The sequence below is a fragment of the Lethenteron reissneri genome, chromosome 34 (assembly GCF_015708825.2).
Source record: "Lethenteron reissneri isolate LAM-NWPU_2019-01 chromosome 34, ASM1570882v1, whole genome shotgun sequence".
In the NCBI taxonomy this organism is placed as follows: domain Eukaryota; kingdom Metazoa; phylum Chordata; class Hyperoartia; order Petromyzontiformes; family Petromyzontidae; genus Lethenteron; species Lethenteron reissneri.
The window spans coordinates 8,275,729-8,293,118 of record NC_083812.1 but is presented as its reverse complement, the minus strand read 5'-3'; the positions used below and the strand labels follow the sequence as shown (position 1 = coordinate 8,293,118).

Below are 17,390 nucleotides of genomic sequence, written 5' to 3'. Positions count from 1 at the left end.
GGAGGTGAGAGCAAGAAATTGCAGGGCTGCCCCTTTAAATTTTTTGTTAATATGCAAATACATTAACTATATTTAATTGTACGATGTAAATACTTGTGTAGTGAATTCAGCAAGCCTCTCACGCTGGATGTGGCTCACTGCAGTGTGTGTATGAGGCATCTCACTATTCACTGCCCCCGCTCCCCCTAAAATAAGTCAATTATCGTAATTTGGGGTCACGGGTCGATTCAAGAATAAAATCATATTTGTATCATATTTCATTATCAGCATTGTTTCTTGATTCTGTTTCGTCATGTTTTTGTACAGTGTTATTCACCCAATTTTTCTAAACGTAAGATTCAGAATAACATTTACGTATATATTTTCGATTAATCGTAAATGATCATCGAATCACACATTTCAATGCGTTTATATGGAGGATATGAATATATTTTAGTCCATGAATTCAGGCAATCCTGCATGCCTGATATGTATAGAAATTTTAGCCATGACAGTTTAGATGGGCCTACATTCAGAGAGAAAAAAAAATACCTTTGTTTAACTTTTAAGATAATGCACGGAAATAAAATGAATATACATGGTTATCTATACTACACAATAACTATTACACTGGAGTGTATGCGGTCTATTTATTTATTTTGCATCAGAATTCTGTACTGCACCCTGTGTGGGACCGTGAGTGGGTATCAGAGAATGTGTAGAGTGTGTGCCACAATCAATCCATATTAGGTGCTCAACTGAATAGGTTTCAAATGAAACAACATCTGGACATGTTGTTCTATTCCCTGTATGTTTGCATATGAAGTACATATACAACTCTTGTGATCCTGTAAACAAATTGGAAATTCCACTCCCCTACTGGTAAAGCAAAGCAAAGCAGCAGACCAGAACTCATTTGAGTTCAACCAACCGCAAAGCCAACGCATCTCCCAGGAGGTGTCGCTTATATAGTTTACCTAGAGAAACTGCTTTCTAAATAAGCAGCCTAGCCTCAAGTGGCTTTGTTTTGTGATGGTGCTTAACATGCAATGCATGCTCCCATGGGTGAAAGCACAGCGGCTTAGGAGACTATGCAGGCACAATTATGCCTCTCATCGTCATCAGCAATCGTGATTTATCCACCGCAGGATGTAGGCCTCTCCAAGCCATTGTCAATCTGTCATGGTCTAGCGACACCGCCAATGTGTTTAGCCGTTGCACATGAGCTGTTTGTATTGCTCCATCTCCATAGCGGTTGTTCTCCTGGGTGTGTTCCCTTCTTTGGCTGCGACTCTCATTTGTCTCGGTCACCAGCCATGAACCCTTCTCGTGATGGTAACTGTGATATCTCTGGCTCGCATTTGTTCTCTGAACATTTGTTCACTTTTCTGTCTCTCATTATTATTCGTGCATGCATCTCTCTGTGCTCCTGTTTAGATGCCCACGTTTCTGATCCATGTCGTAGCACATCCTGCTTAAAGCTTTAACCAATACAGTTTCATTATTAAACTGTTTTTTTTAAGCAATGCAGCCTGCTTTGATCTGCTTCATTATTTCAGCATTTTAATCCTCGTGTACTTTGAATTACGAGACTTTTTCTGAAAATTGAACTGGAGAAATAAAAAAAATCATTAACATGAATGGAGAAAATATTAAGCGTCACAGATTTTATGATAGCATAGTCACTGTAATAACCTATAGAAACTACACGAAATTATGATTTTTTTTTACAAAGTCTACCTATATGTAAATGTTCATAAGAACACTGTGAATCGTAGATTGCATTCTAAATGACCTGTTTGAACGTTTAAATTCTTTGTAGAGTAATACGTATTGTTGCATCCTCTGCTTATCTCTTTAAACATCCTGCTCTGAATATGAAAATGTTCACATTGGAGGGGTTTTCCATTTCAATAAGTAACTGACGCCAAATTTATTTTAAATATATTTGAAGATAAATGTGCAGAGACTGCTTAATATTAAGCCCACACAGGAGGAATAACCATATTTAATCACAACGTGTCGCAAAATTTCCCTTTTTCAATGTTTATTTCCACACGACCATTCCCCCACCTAAGACAGACTAATTAATTACACAATACGGTAAAAAAAAGCAGAAATGTACACATGCAAAGATAAAGGTGCAGCCCTGCAATTGCTTACACACGCCACTTTTGACAACAGGGGTTCCACTAGAGGGAGCGCTATTGAGCCACTCAAGAGTGTGGTTCACCCATTCTTCCACACTGGAAATTTGTCTTGGAAGAAGCAGGGATAACCCTACACCTTACTCAACCATACACGACTTGCCAATCGACGAACCGTCGTGCACCCATTTATTCTGCTAGGAAAACAAAGGTGGGGGGGAATTGTAGGAGCTTAGAGATCTCTGGGTTGCATTGTTGTGAAGCGTGCAGCGCCGTGAAGCATTGCGGGTCATTAAAATAAACGGACGTCTGCTTGTCTCGCCACAGTATTTCTAAGCATAAACGTACACGTTCCGTGTTCAACGGTTTTGAGAGTGGTATAACAAGATGCGTGCTTTGTGATGTTTTATTCACTGAATCTTGAAGGTTTGTTTGTGCGCTTGTTCGTTTTTTGTTTGGCTCCGCAGGGTCGCATCAGCTGCTCAGGACGGTTGATGGTGCAAAACGTCAACCAGCGAGGCCGCGTGGCACGGAGTCAGTCAGGGCAGCCTGCGGCTAGAAGGTGCCACAACAGTAAAGGGCAACTAGTGCCGCTCCTGACATTCACTGTTGTTATTATTATGACATTTGAGTCTCACACTTTTTCAGGCGAGTCCCGCTAACTTTTCGCAATCGGGGGGTGAAAATTGCTGTCTTTCCCAATTCAAAATATTTACCAATATTTGTATTTTTATTTGGACCTTGATGCTGCCACACAGTGGCCTCCTCCTCGAATAATGTCTAGGGATCTTTAACATCCACTGTGAGGGACACATCCCTTGTATTAACCAGAGCAGCCTGCCAGATTCAAACCATGAGTCTCAGTCGCTACTACTGGGCCATGTCACTGCCCAACATGCAGCGTCATTGTATCCGTACTAATGATGCAGCAAATGTACATTTCCATGAGTACGTGACCTGCTCACACCGTGCAGGTCATGGGGGCCATACTTTACCACGCTGGTCAGTGAGGGTTGGTGAAAGCGCAGCAATGGATTTTGCCTCGCCATTCTCTGCTGACAACATAAGTGTCTGTGGGGCTGTGGTACAGTGATAATATTGCACGATAAAAATAACAGTAGAACAGCTGGGTGGTGTTATGCTTAGGGCTTGTAATTCGCAAATCAGTGTCACAGTGAATTATTGCTCAATTGGGCATTGAGCCCTGAGCCTGTGGTCAAATTTCCACATTCCTATGACAGGGGCGAGTCTTTCCATAGAACAACCACTGTTGACCTCCCTACAACCCCCATACGTTTAATGGGTTGAGTCAGCTGAGTGCAAGCCACTTGCCCTACTTCTGAGCCACCTGGCCAGATTCAACAACTCACAACTGGAATTCAAATCTCGGTCAGTGGACTACCCAGACCTTAATTTCCCCTGGTTCAATAGCATACGTATACCACTTTGTGGGAAGACAACAGTGATTTTCCTATACGGTGATGAAACCCTACAGTAGAAATGTGCAATTTCCATTCTTGGTCCAGGTTCATGAATGGAGATGAGCGCCACTCCCATGCTCATTTGCAGTGCCACGGCAGCGAGACATTAACTCTCTCGCCTGGTATAAAGGAGGTCGTGGGTTCAATCCGGACACTGACGCCTGTACATTTGGAGTTTGCATGTCCTCCCCGTGGTCGCGTTGATTTTTCTCTGGATCCTCCGGTTTTTCCCTCCACATTTTGTAATATTCGTTTAGAATATTTGGCTGATATAATTTTCCAACAGATAATAAGCCACATTGTTGGGCTATCATTTGTGGCCAGGTTGCTTCTGAAGAAGAGCTGTATAGCTCAGTGGGCCTTAACTGGTAACATTTAAAATAAAAGATTAGATTTGTTTATTTAATTATGGACACATTGACTTTTTAAAAACAATAATAATATTTCGATTTAAAGCTTTCGTGACTGCAGGGATTCATCTTCTTGGTTCTTTCGGTAAAGTCACGTAGAAGGAAAATAATAAAATAAAACATAATAAAATAATTCTCACGACGTTTCGGCTACAACGCAAGCAGCCGTCTTCAGGTGGAGAACAGGTCTGTCGAGAAGGCAGACTCTGCCTTCTCTTATTTTCCTTCTACGTGACTTTACCGAAAGAACCAAGAAGAATAATAACAATGTTGTGAAATGTATAGTTTACAATACATGTATAGCATTGCTTTACATATAATACCTCTATTCATGTTATATGCTCACACTCAATGCAACTGTCAGGTCACTGAATGCCTATCATGTTGCATACCTGCAGAATTGTTGGGTTATGCAGAGATTGACATGTGTGAAATTATCGTTTTGGGTGGCAGAGGAATTACTGCGTGGGACAGTGCTATTGTGTCGGTTGCTTGTGGGTTGTCGCATGGGTGACACCCTGATGATTCCCTTCTGTCACGTGAACAGCAGGCCACGCTCTCAGTCGCGGGAGAGCCGGGACGACAGTGATATGGTCCAGGAGAAGAACTTCCGCCCACACTTCTTGCAGGCTCCTGGAGACACCATGGCACATGAGGGCAAGCTTTGTCGTCTCGACTGTAAGGTAAGAGCTTTCCGGATGACTGCTTCTCTTTAATTCCATAGCAATGGCAAGAGCTCTTGAGCATGCAGCACGTTTTCATGCCCCATAAGAGTGCACCAGGCCAGACACTTAATGGCATTTACGTTCCATTGAACACTTGTTCATCTGATCGATATATGTTTTTGGTTTTAGACTACGTGGGAGTTATGCTAAAATTCTTGTCATTACCACTTCACCATTGGACAAGATTGTCAGATTTTCTAAGATATGATTTATACATGCTAATGTATTTGATACAATTTTCACCAATGAAGTGCACCAATGGCTAAAGACTTTTCACGACTGAATTTACCATCTACATACGAAGTTTTGTTCAAAACTGCTTTGATCTTCATCAGGTAGTGATCCCCGAATTCGAGTGATCCCGAAATTTGCCAAACTGCCACAGCATGGGTCATTTCCACTTTCCTTTGTAATTTGAGTCTGGCTGCTTTTAATATCTTAATTTTTTAAAGCATGTTTCTTCAAATAAGTCAATTTTTCAAAGGAATTCGTTGAAATAGTTGCCTGGTGTGCTTTATCTTGTCGGGTGGTGGAGGGTTAATAACAATAATTTTAGCACAATAACGATCATGTGGTCAAACACTAAAAAATTGGCTACAAAAACCTACAATTTAAGATGACATATTCATCTCATTACTCCACTCTGGCAAGCTTGCTTGTGACAAGAAACAATGTTTTGGTATTTAACTCAACCAGGTTGTCTGACATGAATTAATTGGTGTCTTCAGTAATGTCTGAAGGATGTTACAAACAACACCATCCCCCTGAAAATGGTTGTTGTGGACTAAACAATTACAAATGTCCTCGCATACAATTTGTCATCTGGGTTTGTGTTTCGTCAGTATAATAATCACAGACGACTTCACTAGAGAATACATCTAAGGCGTGGAATCTGTCATCCTATAAAATCTGTCCTAAAGATTAAAAGGTCATAAACCACTGACTCTGAAATATGTATTTCTGAGTTGAAGAATCACAAGTCTCTGCTTCGTGTATTCTACCCAGAGAGAGAAAGGTCCATAAACCTTAGCTGGTAAGGTCAGTCATGGCGTACGACCAAAACAACTCTGCAAAGTCAGAGCATAAAATTCTTCCTTGCTCCTGGCCCTGAGTTTGTGGTGGCAATATCACATTCCCATGGCCAGTATATTAATAGGATAACCATTGCTGACTTCCCACAAAGTGGCATTAATTTTAATAACCGCAGAGCGATGATGACTTCAGCTTCCGAGAGGGGATTTGGACTCGCAACTTTCTCACCATGCGTCGAGCTCCATAACTCGTACGAGCACCACCCAACTCGGATACATGCATACCAAGCGTTTCCTTCGTGTCACGGAGTTATCCATGTGATTGTATTTTATTCAAGTGTGGGCTTCCAGTTCGTGCCACGTGCTGAACATTCCTGCTCTTGCCAAGATGCCCGCACAACAGTGCATGGCAAAAGCTTGCGAGAAGAGGACTTCAACGTGCAGCCTGACCTGGAAGAGCAACACGTGGATCACGAGTCACCTATGAAAAACCCCACGTGCTAAATTTCTTGTTTCACGATTCACTTCCTGTTTAGGTGAGTGGTCTGCCAACCCCAGAGCTGGAATGGCAGGTGAACGGACGGCCAGTGCGACCCGATGCCACGCACAAGATGCTGGTGCGGGAGAACGGAGTTCACTCGCTCGTCATAGAGCCTCTGACCGTGCAGGACGGAGGCCTCTACACCTGCACGGCTACCAACCGCGCCGGCCAAAACTCCTTCTCCCTCAATCTCACCATCGTCGGTGAGAGGCACAGGCTGCGTTCCAGCCACATGCTGCTTGGCAGTCGCGGCAGTGCTGGACGGGGCTAGAAACAGCTGCTTAGGCACAAGCTGTCGTGTAGGCAATTGATGTATGTTTTGGTTTTCCTGTCCAAACTAGCCAATCTGGTCGGCTTGCGGGATGATTTATTTCAAGATGTGGACGTGCTGAGTTTCTCCTGTTCTTCAGAGTGTAAAAGTCAATGTTCACGCAAATAGATTCCCTTTAGAAAGTCGTGCACAGATCCACACCCCGATTTCACTTACATCTTGCGAAAATGCCACAAATGTACAGTATGTGAAATTTGAAGGTCACATAATTTGGAACAAAAATATCATTAAATTGATTTCGTGCTAATTGATAGCTATTTACTGGGTTAAACCCGAGTTGTACCTTCATACGTAGAATGTTGCCATAGTGGGCCCTTTTCCACTGAAACCCAAAGGATACTAACCTAAAATTATATCATTATTGAGGTTTAATAACTAAATGTTTCACTTTTCAAATAGATTGAAATTAAATACTGCACAGCAAATCCGATATACTATGCACATTTGTAGGCAAGTCAAATAACTTAAAGAGGAGATACGGTAATATATTTGGACTCATTTCTAAAAATATATATATTGTACATTTCACCGTTAATGTCATGATCACCATGAATGGTTTAGCTATTACTGAATGAACGTCTCCAAATTCCATAGTCATTTCTCAGCATCCTGTGACTCTACAATACATCTCACTCGTGCGGATGATGTGATGCCATCACTCCATCTGTGTGGTGGCCATTCTGTTGAGACACATCTCTCGTTTGGCTGCCACGTCCTCACTCGACTTGCGCATAAGCCATCATCTTTTTTTCCCTCAATCTGTCCAGCCCAAGCCCACTTACTTTCCTTGGCAAGTTAATATAACGCCTGTGAATTGCATTTATTCATTCATCCGCCTGCTCCTCTTGATGTCTCCCAGTGTCATTCTGAGCATGCATCTCCCTGTGCGTCTTGGTGCATTTACCAGCATTGACATGTTTCGTATTTTGATCCATCCATTACAGTTGATCATATTGACTGATTTAAAATCATCCTCTTCAGGGACATCAATATACTGCTTTCCATGATTGACTTCGGCTTCAACCGGTTTGATATTCTACATATGTAGTGCAAATATATTTACATGCCTACAATATAAATTCAAGATAATTTGGTCACAGACTGACCTCGGAAGCTAAGGCTGTATAATGCTGGAATGGGCGACCACCCAACCCTAACCCACATGGAACATTTTTCGATTTAAAGCTTTCGTGACTGCAGGGATTCATCTTCTTGGTTCTTTCGGTAAAGTCACGTAGAAGGGAAGTAATAAAATAATAAAAATAAAACATAATATTATATTATTTTATTATGTTTTATTTTTATTATTTTATTACTTCCCTTCTACGTGACTTTACTGAAAGAACCAAGAAGACACATGGAACATGTCGATCGACTGTGGTGTAGCCATTTATGCTGCTCGGTCGCTCTCCCACATGCCCTCGTGTTGGTCAAGGAGCACTAGAGCCCAAATATGAGGCAGTAAACTGAGGAAACGGCACACATGCGCATTCTGGCCTCCCCTGACACTGAGCCGACCGAGCCCGCTCACAGTGTACAGCGGCCGTGAGCCCCAGCACGACCTGCTCTCATGCTCACGTGCAACACTTTCCCAAAAACCTTCTTCCCCTGCCCACCTCACTCACTCGGCCTCTGCGTCCGCCGCCTCCTCCTCTGCCCGTCACCCCCCACCCACAGCCAAGCAGCTGACGCGGGCGCCGGTGATCCTGGAGAAGCTGCAGAACACGGGGGTCGCCGAGGGCCAGCCCGTTCGGCTCGAGTGCCGCGTGCACAGCATGCCGCCGCCCACCATCTTCTGGAAGAAGGAGAACGAGACCCTGATTCCGCACCGCGAAAGAACCAGGTGACCTGCCGGACTGTCCCCCCGATCCCACCTCTCCTCGTCTGCGGCGAGCGAGCGTTGTCGCGGCGCCTTCATGGTAGCGCGACTTGGGCCAGCGGCGGCGCGTTTTTGTCGCCTGTTTCGGGAGGTTCGCAGCCGGAGACTGGCGGCCACCCTGGTTGACACTGTGGGGCGTCGTTACCGGGAAATAGGCAGGGATGTTGCTGAGCATATAGTCAGTCGCAACAGAAATTATGTGAACGTTGAGCCTCAACAATGACCCCACTATTTATTTGCTTGTGACCAAATCACCCTGAATGAATCCGATCACATTGAATATTGGATGCCTAGCAAGGTTGTGTTTGGTTGGTACGTAAATGAGTGACCACCAGAGTTGTAAGTTTGTTATAGGTAGAAGCCGGTGAGGTGGCCACGTGATGGTGCTGTTGAGTGTTACTCCTCGTGTGCATGGAGGGTTGTCTCCAGGCAGTCAGCTTTCCTTACACTTTCATGCATGGCATTGGCCCAACATCCCAATACAGGACCCTTCTGAAAAAGGGTCTTGAGAATATATGAGCAAAGATTTCATGCATAAATAATTTCCATTGTGTGAGGAATATTAGTCATTTCAGTGTACTCCCAGACATGTTGTAACGGATAAAAACAAACTAACGTATGTAAAGCATGTCTTTATGAAAATCTGATGTGACTTGCTACATTTGGCAATTTAAAACTTGACGAAACACATTTTTTTTTCATCACACTTTTCTTCAAATAACAAAAAAACTATTGAGCCTTAAAATAACAATTGTGCAGAGCTATTTGGGTGTTTCAAGGTCAGTCTAGTTTTCAGAAACCTCTGAGAGCCAATATTCAAGCTCCACCTTATCTTCTGGTCTAAACACACGAGTAATTGAGTGCAACGGGTGATAATTAAATCCTTTATATTAAGTTCACTTGCTTGCGCGCTTACGACCGTGCAAATCTTTCGGTCGTTTTTTAACCCACTTCCCGTGATCCAATCGAGCTGACATTTTGCACACAGACTCGTTGTGCGTGACAATTCATTTTCGTGAAAAAAATTTTCCAAAATTTTACACTTTTTAGGAAAAATATATATATATTTAATTACCAATTGCTTAATGGTGGCAGGCAATCATCTGACCCATAGGTGGCAGCCATCTCAAGCCAGAGGACGAGAGGACTTTAGCCACCACGCATATAAAGGATTTATAGTGAAAAACTTTGATTTTACGGGTTAATTTTTTTTATATTAAAAAAAGCTCTGTGTGCCTGTGTGTGTACAGAATGCGCCATTGTAGTGGTTAGCGCACTGCGCTACGAACTTGGAAACCTGCATTTAATCCCTAGCCATGGCTGACATCAGTCGTGAATATTTAAACGGGATCTGGGCCTCCCCTATGTTGACTCAGCCTTTTTTGTTGCAGTGTGTAAACTTTGGCACCGAGGTGAGAAAAGTGGCCGGGCAATGTATCATGGCCATCCCAACCCCTCATCCACCGTGCCAGCCTTCATAAGTGCTTGCCAAGAAGCACCAGCCTCGACAGCCTGTACGGCTATATTTAGGATCTTTTTCTCATTCTTCTTGGTTCTTTCGGTAAAGTCACGTAGAATGGAAATAATAAAATAATAAAAATAAAACATAATAAAATAATTCTCACGACGTTTCGGCCACAACGCAAGCAGCCGTCCTCAGGTGGAGAGCAGGTCTGTCGAGTAGACAGAGTCTGAATGACACACTCCAGGCTTGGAGCGAATATTTAAGCTGGGATGGAGGGGGGAAGGGCGCTTAAATAGTAGCTCCAAGCCTGGAGTGTGTCATTCAGACTCTGTCTACTCGACAGACCTGCTCTCCACCTGAGGACGGCTGCTTGCATTGTGGCCGAAACGTCGTGAGAATTATTTTATTATGTTTTATTTTTATTCTTATATTATTTCCATTCTACGTGACTTTACCGAAAGAACCAAGAAGATGAATCCCTGCAGTCGCGAAAGAAGCTTTAAATCGAAATTTATAGGATCTTTTTGTATTTGCGCAGCATGCACCAGGATCCATCGGGCTACGTGTGCCTGATAATCCAGCCGACCAAAAAGGAAGATGCCGGCTGGTACACGGTCTCGGCGAAGAACAGCGTGGGCATCTCCTCCTGCACCGCTCGCCTTGACATTTACGGTACCCAGGCACCACGACACAGCCTGTGCACTTTGGAAGTTGGGGGTGTCCTACTTGTGTGTGAGTTGTATCGACTGTGTGTGTGTGTTGACCATGCTTGTCTGCTGACTGTGAATGTCTGTGTGCTGAATATGAGTGTGAATGTGCGTGTGTGCTGACGGGCGGAGTGGTAGTGTAGCGGTTTGCGCGCTGCGCTACAAACCCACTGACGATCATGGCCAACGTCATTGACGATTATCTAAATCAGTCCTGGTTGCTCTATTTTGAACAAAATTTTAATTTAACTATACGGCATAAAATATAATTATTTGGAATTCATTTATTTCTCTTATTTCAGTTTCTGTATACTGTTTTCTAATCGAGATTAATACGCGAGGCAGCATTTTGCATTGTGATTAGAATTCAACCCAATTAATCCTCGTAACACTATCAAACAAAATAGATTATCTGTTCTTCATGTATTATTGTTATGGATACAAATGCTTACAGTTGTAAACAACGATTGTCTTTATAATATGGGCGATATAACCTCAAGCTACTTTAGGATGCTTATGCAATTAATGTATTCATATTAAAAATATATATGTATTGTGTTGTGCATGTATGCATTAGTTTTACTCAAGTATATTGTTGCAAATGGATATTGCACAATTGATAGATGCCATTTCACTTATCCAATTTTCAGAAAATGTGCAAATAAATATTGACTTCCTCATCTAACCTGAGAATTTCAGTAATGCACTCCATCAAATTATTTTTGAAAGATTACTTTTTACGTTTATATTTGCATGAAGTTACGTAACTATGTAATTGAAAAGTCACGGTTGTAATGTAACGTCATCTCTGGCTATGATTTGTGCACTTGGCACTCACCCAGAAGGAACTGTTCCTGTCAGATGATTTATTACTTTTATGCTTCAAGTGGGAAGCATCAATTTTGTCAAGACATGGGAGGAAATTGTGCACGCCATTCCGACAGGCCAATAACTCCAAAAAAATAAATCTCTTGACAGTAAAGTGTGAACCTGATGTTTGTCTGGTTTTAAAACATTTCATATCTCATTTTATTTTCTTTGATGATGCCATGTTTTGTGACATCGCAGCTGAGTGGCACCACGAGATCCCAAAGACACGGCGAGTGAGGCCCTCCTCCAGCCGTTATGCGGCTCTCACTGACCAGGGCCTGGACGTGCGGTCAGCCTTCCTGCCAGACCCCAGCCACGCTGGAGCCCAGGGGAACCTGGTTGAAAGCGACGAGCTGTAATGGCTCTTGCACCACTGCCAGCAGATGAGCTCGGTCAGCTCATCTGCCCAGCGCACACCACTCAACCCGGCTGTTTGTCCGATCAACCATCGTGTCCCTTGCCCGTATGCACATACATGCCCTTGTTTGCCCATAATAACTCGTTGCTTTTGGGGCCGTGTCATCGATCTTAAGGTGAACTCCTCAAAAGGCATCTGCCACCAAGTTAATGAACGTTACGAATGACAATCGTGGTTGCAAATACGAAATTCGGTGTAAGTAAGATAATTGCATCATTGATGTTCTAAAAACAACTACGTTGATAATTTGCGTGTTTTCAAATGCATTATTACCTTGTAATATTTAATACGATACATTATAGTACAATAAATATTCAACTGTCACCTAAATAAACATCTGCAACCTTATGGCAACCAAATAAAATTAACAATTTATCATCTAACTATTTTATCATAAAGCATCCCAGGTTACTGCTTAATGTTGGGGAAATGTGTTAGAAGTGGAAAATCTTTTTTTATTTAGATTTTTCTCCATTTTGAATAAAAAAACAATAGATGAAAAATGTCTGTAATCATAAATGCATTATCTGTCACTTGCATTTTCGATCTGTCTTCATGCCCACAGAACCTTAACTCACGAATATTGAACACAAGGAAATAATTTAAACACTGAAACAACTAGAATATAAAGCTTAATTCAACAGTAGTTGCCCCATTTTTTACAGCTTTTCACAATTTAATGCTCGTCAATTGGACATTTTAAAAGAAAATATGTAAAAATTATCAGATATAATACCACATCCTCTTCATAAAATAATTATATGTATCAATAAATGACAAACAGCTGCAGCCTGGATGGCACAAATGCCATTCATATTGAGTAAATTTATAATTCACTAAGGGGTAGAGAATAGAGTATATTGTGTATGGAAGGCAATGCATAGTCGGGTAATGTTAAATAAGCTAGATATTAAAAAGTGTGGGCCAATTTTTACGTGCGACAATCAGTATTAAGAGGACAGGCTTAGAAGTGCCAGCGATGTTCTAAATTTATGTCGCGTGTGCACAAACAGTTTTGTTTTGAGCGAGGATAATCCATTATTTAAATTCATACATATTCTGAGTACTTAATTTGGTGTGTCCGTAGCAATGAAAATATTTTAAATCGTGGCAAGTAAAGACGTTTATAAGGCCATAAATCAACATTTTTTTTAAGTCAAATATTAGAACGAGGAATCGGCGTAGATCACAGCATACAGCACCTGGCACAGTGGGTTGGCCTTGTCTCTGGACTTCCAGACAAGGGGATGACTAAGGCCAGAAAATCAGAGAAAATAACAGTGAGATCGACCAGCGTATACATGACAAATTTACGTAGAGGAGTTTGTTTAAATGGTCACCTTCCAGAAACTGAGATTGGCTCCTCAAACTGATACATTGCAGTGTTTGCACTTAGGTTGTATTGAGCTCACACTCATGATGGTAAGGCTGCTGATGTACATGATGAAATAGTTTTACTGTTAGCCAGTGTAAAACAAAACATTATTACAGACACTGACAGCTACTTTAGGTGTTTTTATCTAAATCTAATTCTATGCCATGGCAAACAAAACTACGTTTCTAAAGGTTTGAAGCACCGGTCTTAATGCAGGTAAAAATGAACTTGCCAGCTGGTGGTTCGTTCTCATTTCTGGACACAGCGGTTGTGTCGACTCATGGGTCATATAAACGTACATTTTATAACCCTTGAGAAAAATAATTGCCATACTGGTAGACCATTGTAACTTTATACACCAAAGTGTGAATTATCTCAGGTTTGGGGCTAGTGATAAATTGGCTAAATAATTTACCAAATAATGAAAGCACACGTGTGTAATGCCAGTGGACATTCTCATATTCAAGTGAATGTCATAAAAATTCAGTATTTATCATGTGCCTGTTATAAAGCTCCGAAAATGTTTCAAATGCTATGTACAGCAGTAGGATGTAGAGAACATTAGGTAATGCAATATTAGATAAATTGGTAATTAAACCTTTTTAACATCATTTAAGATAACTTATTAAATTTACATTAGAATCAACTTAATGAAATAACTCTTTAGCAAATGTAAAAATATATAAAAAATAAAATGTCCAGTTTGTCGGATTTGCTTTTTACATTACATTTATTAAGAGTCTCTTCATTGTAATGTTCACGAAAGCAATGATAAATCACAAATATGACAACTCTAAATTGCATTGGTTTAATTTTGCATTCATTATTTTTACCTGTTTTCTTTTGTGCTTCACTCCAAAAATGAGCTACACACATCCAAATTCATACATTTGCAGGAATATTGCTATCCTTTACATGATTCCCATACCATGTCTGAACAAAGCACACACACGCTCACACTGACATGTACACATACATGTACACATACACACTTGCACGCATTCATGTGTTTATTTGTTTAGACTCGATACTCTTGTTCTGTGATGGACCCAACAGCATGGCTACGCTCCAATGGTGGGGAATACCACATGAGTCATTGCACATGTTATGAATTGTTCGGTGTCAATTGTGGCTGACTAATAGCAGCAATTGCATTGTGGCTCTTACACCCAAGTCACTCACTACACATACATTCATATTGTGAATTGATGACGGTACCTAGTGTTGCAATCTTGCAGTGTGTGTGTCTCAACATGACAAACCTTTCGAAAGAACGACTTGGCCTTGCTGTTGGATGAGACAACAGAGATCAGGTTTCCTGTGGGCAGAGATTTAGTTAGTAGTTGCATGTTGTATCATAATGTAATTAACGTTATTCATATTCACATACGTAAACACAGACCTGCTACTGACTGGCACTGGCTGTGCTCATGTTTTGTTGTGTGCAATCAAGTATCCTTTCTCCTTCTCGCACCTTCTTTAGATTTGGTTTAAGGATAGGATGCTAATTGTAGTGTGACCTTAATGGAAATAAAACATGCCTGCATGATTTTATTTACAATGTCTACACAATATACCATTGGAACTATTAAATTTATATCATTCTAAAGCACTCCTTTAGAATTTATTAAGACTTGCTTTGTTTGTCATTTGACCTTGAACCTTTTTTTTATGAGGGTGATGTTTTGTCCTAATCATTTTTAAGACCCTGTATAAAATGTGGAAATTCCTAAATGTACGTGGAACGCTCTAAATGAATTGCATCAGCATTGACCGACAACAACAAGGGGGGGGGGGGTGGCAAGCATTTGCAGGACACCTTTTTTTGTTTTTAGAAACGAAGGTTAAAGCACCCACAGATTGATTCACGCGGATGACTGGCGGGCCCTGTGAGGCTATGAGCCGCAGAAATACGCCGTGGCGCGATAGACACACTTTCGTATTTTAGTGATCGTTGCCAAAAAGTTGCGGGCGCCTTCACTGGTTTGAGTTGAACACCGACGGTGCGTTGCCGAAGGGGTCAGCACAACACGCGGCACAACATCATTACTTGGGATAGCGCATTTGCAGTTTTGTGGTAACACTAGCACTGCATTTGTAAGGATAACAAAAAAAAAACATTGGAACCTATCTCGGTTTAGCTTTAAGATGTTTTTTTTGTCCCTTGCAAGATATTAATATCGGTTTGACAGATAAGTGTGAATGAGTTGTCGCAGAAATGAAAATAAATGCGTAGAAAATTCGCAAGACACCATTTATCTGTGTAGTTCATTGGTTCCAGTGATTCATCCAATTGCTTTCACGTCATGTAAAAACGATATATAGAGTTAACATCTTAAAAAACAAACATTAAATCTATTTAAAGAACATACACTATACAGTATGTACTGTAGACCAAAGGGCAGTTTCAAAGTTTTTAGAATGAGATAGTTCACTAAAAAATATTAACCAACCGAGCATTAGGTTTGGTGTGAGGTTTTGTGTTTGTTTCTAATACACAGCAATATGATAGGCTCACAGAGGTTTGTTATAACTGTATTGATTGATTGATACAATTGTGTGTATGTATACTTTTCGTATTTCATTCTGAAAACTTGTTTTCACTGCCCCTTGCATCTATAACTATATCAAATAGTAAATTAATAATTAATAGGGACATTGTAGAGATACTGGAAGAGCAAGCCTGTTTCTGCATAAACATTCATTTTGAATGGTTCTGATTTTTTTGCGATGACTATACACAGGAAAACGCTCATGCATCTGCCACTGTTTTAATAGTTTACTGTAATATTGCAAAAATGTTTTATTTTACTGCATTTAAGAAACCTTTTCTCTGCTGTATAAAAAAAATAAAGTAAACAAAAACATTCAGACCTTTGTAATTTTGTCAATTAAAACATCATTGTGTTTTGAAATGTCATTTATTTGTAAACAATTTTGTAATGGCCACATATGACATTCGCATGTGATTAACAATGTGATTCAATGTCCTTTGTAATGATTTATTTTTTTAAACTAGCTTCATTACCTGAAGTGTGTTGACGTCGTGTATTCATTTGTGCTACAGAGATAACAATGGGAAATATTTGGCCAGGACTTGGCAAATGCCATGCTGTGTGAAACCGTCTGAGTTTATTTGCATGTAGATGTAATCAAACGTATAAATCACATGTCATGTACATGAGCCAATTTTTTTTGTATTTTAAAAATCCTACCTGCATTAGTGTTTTTGTTAAATGTTTTCAAAAGAACCATAATTAGATGACCTTATGAATAAGTACTCTAATTCATTTCTACAATGTTTTTCTCATTGAACCGAGCAGACAATACCATTGCTTCCCACGCATCCACAATTAAACATGCCCAAGGAGAGAGATGTTTAATTACGTACATCTATTATTGTTTCTTTCACCTGTGGGAAGAGAGCTGGAAATATTACACGTCTACGACAACACTCATAAATTATACCACTGCAACTTATATTGACTATAATATCTAACTTCTCGTGAATTAGATTTCATATTTCATTTTTCTCTTTCACCAAGCAGATGCACACATTTACTTTTCACATTTTATTTCTCTCTGTGATGAACATGTGTTGCACCTCTCTCTCCTTACGTGAAAATGTTTCGCTGGAATTTGTTTCTTAGTGTCCCAAGATTCCGAGTTCGGTGTTAAATCTGCTGAAAATATCCACGTCATATTATTGCCTGCCTCTCAAATGTCGCCTCACCAGTTTCACAGCAATGCCACGGGACATGCGTCGGCCGCCAGTGTCTGCTAAGGGTCGGGAAATGTCTCGTAGTGGAAGATGCAGAGGCAGTGTCTGTCGGAAGTTAGTCACGCCAAAGTGTCCATTGTATTCAGTAAAGGAACGGATTGTTTTCTTTTGTTTTTAAAAGCAATAAAGCCCTTCATCTACAAGTGTGTTGCTGCAAGAGCTCTTGTCATGCATTAACCACTGGCTCAACACACACTTTTAATTGTTAAATATTCATTCCAATACATATATCAAATCGAGGCATTTTTTA

General features: G+C 40.8%; 1 protein-coding gene across 7 annotated transcripts in view; it reads left to right on the top strand.

Annotated features, from left to right (window-relative positions):
- LOC133350644 (palladin-like) overlaps positions 1–16,230 on the top strand; it is a 148,313-nt gene extending 132,083 nt beyond the window's left edge. For all 7 annotated transcript variants that reach the window (XM_061565240.1, XM_061565237.1, XM_061565239.1 and 4 more), the window contains 6 exons: positions 2,594–2,688; positions 4,565–4,700; positions 6,310–6,517; positions 8,323–8,488; positions 10,528–10,661; positions 11,765–16,230. In XM_061565240.1, the coding sequence (XP_061421224.1) occupies positions 2,594–2,688; positions 4,565–4,700; positions 6,310–6,517; positions 8,323–8,488; positions 10,528–10,661; positions 11,765–11,925 (900 nt within the window). In that variant the 3' untranslated portion in view covers positions 11,926–16,230. The remainder of the gene's footprint in view (positions 1–2,593; positions 2,689–4,564; positions 4,701–6,309; positions 6,518–8,322; positions 8,489–10,527; positions 10,662–11,764) is intronic.
- The last annotated feature ends 1,160 nt before the right edge of the window (positions 16,231–17,390 follow it).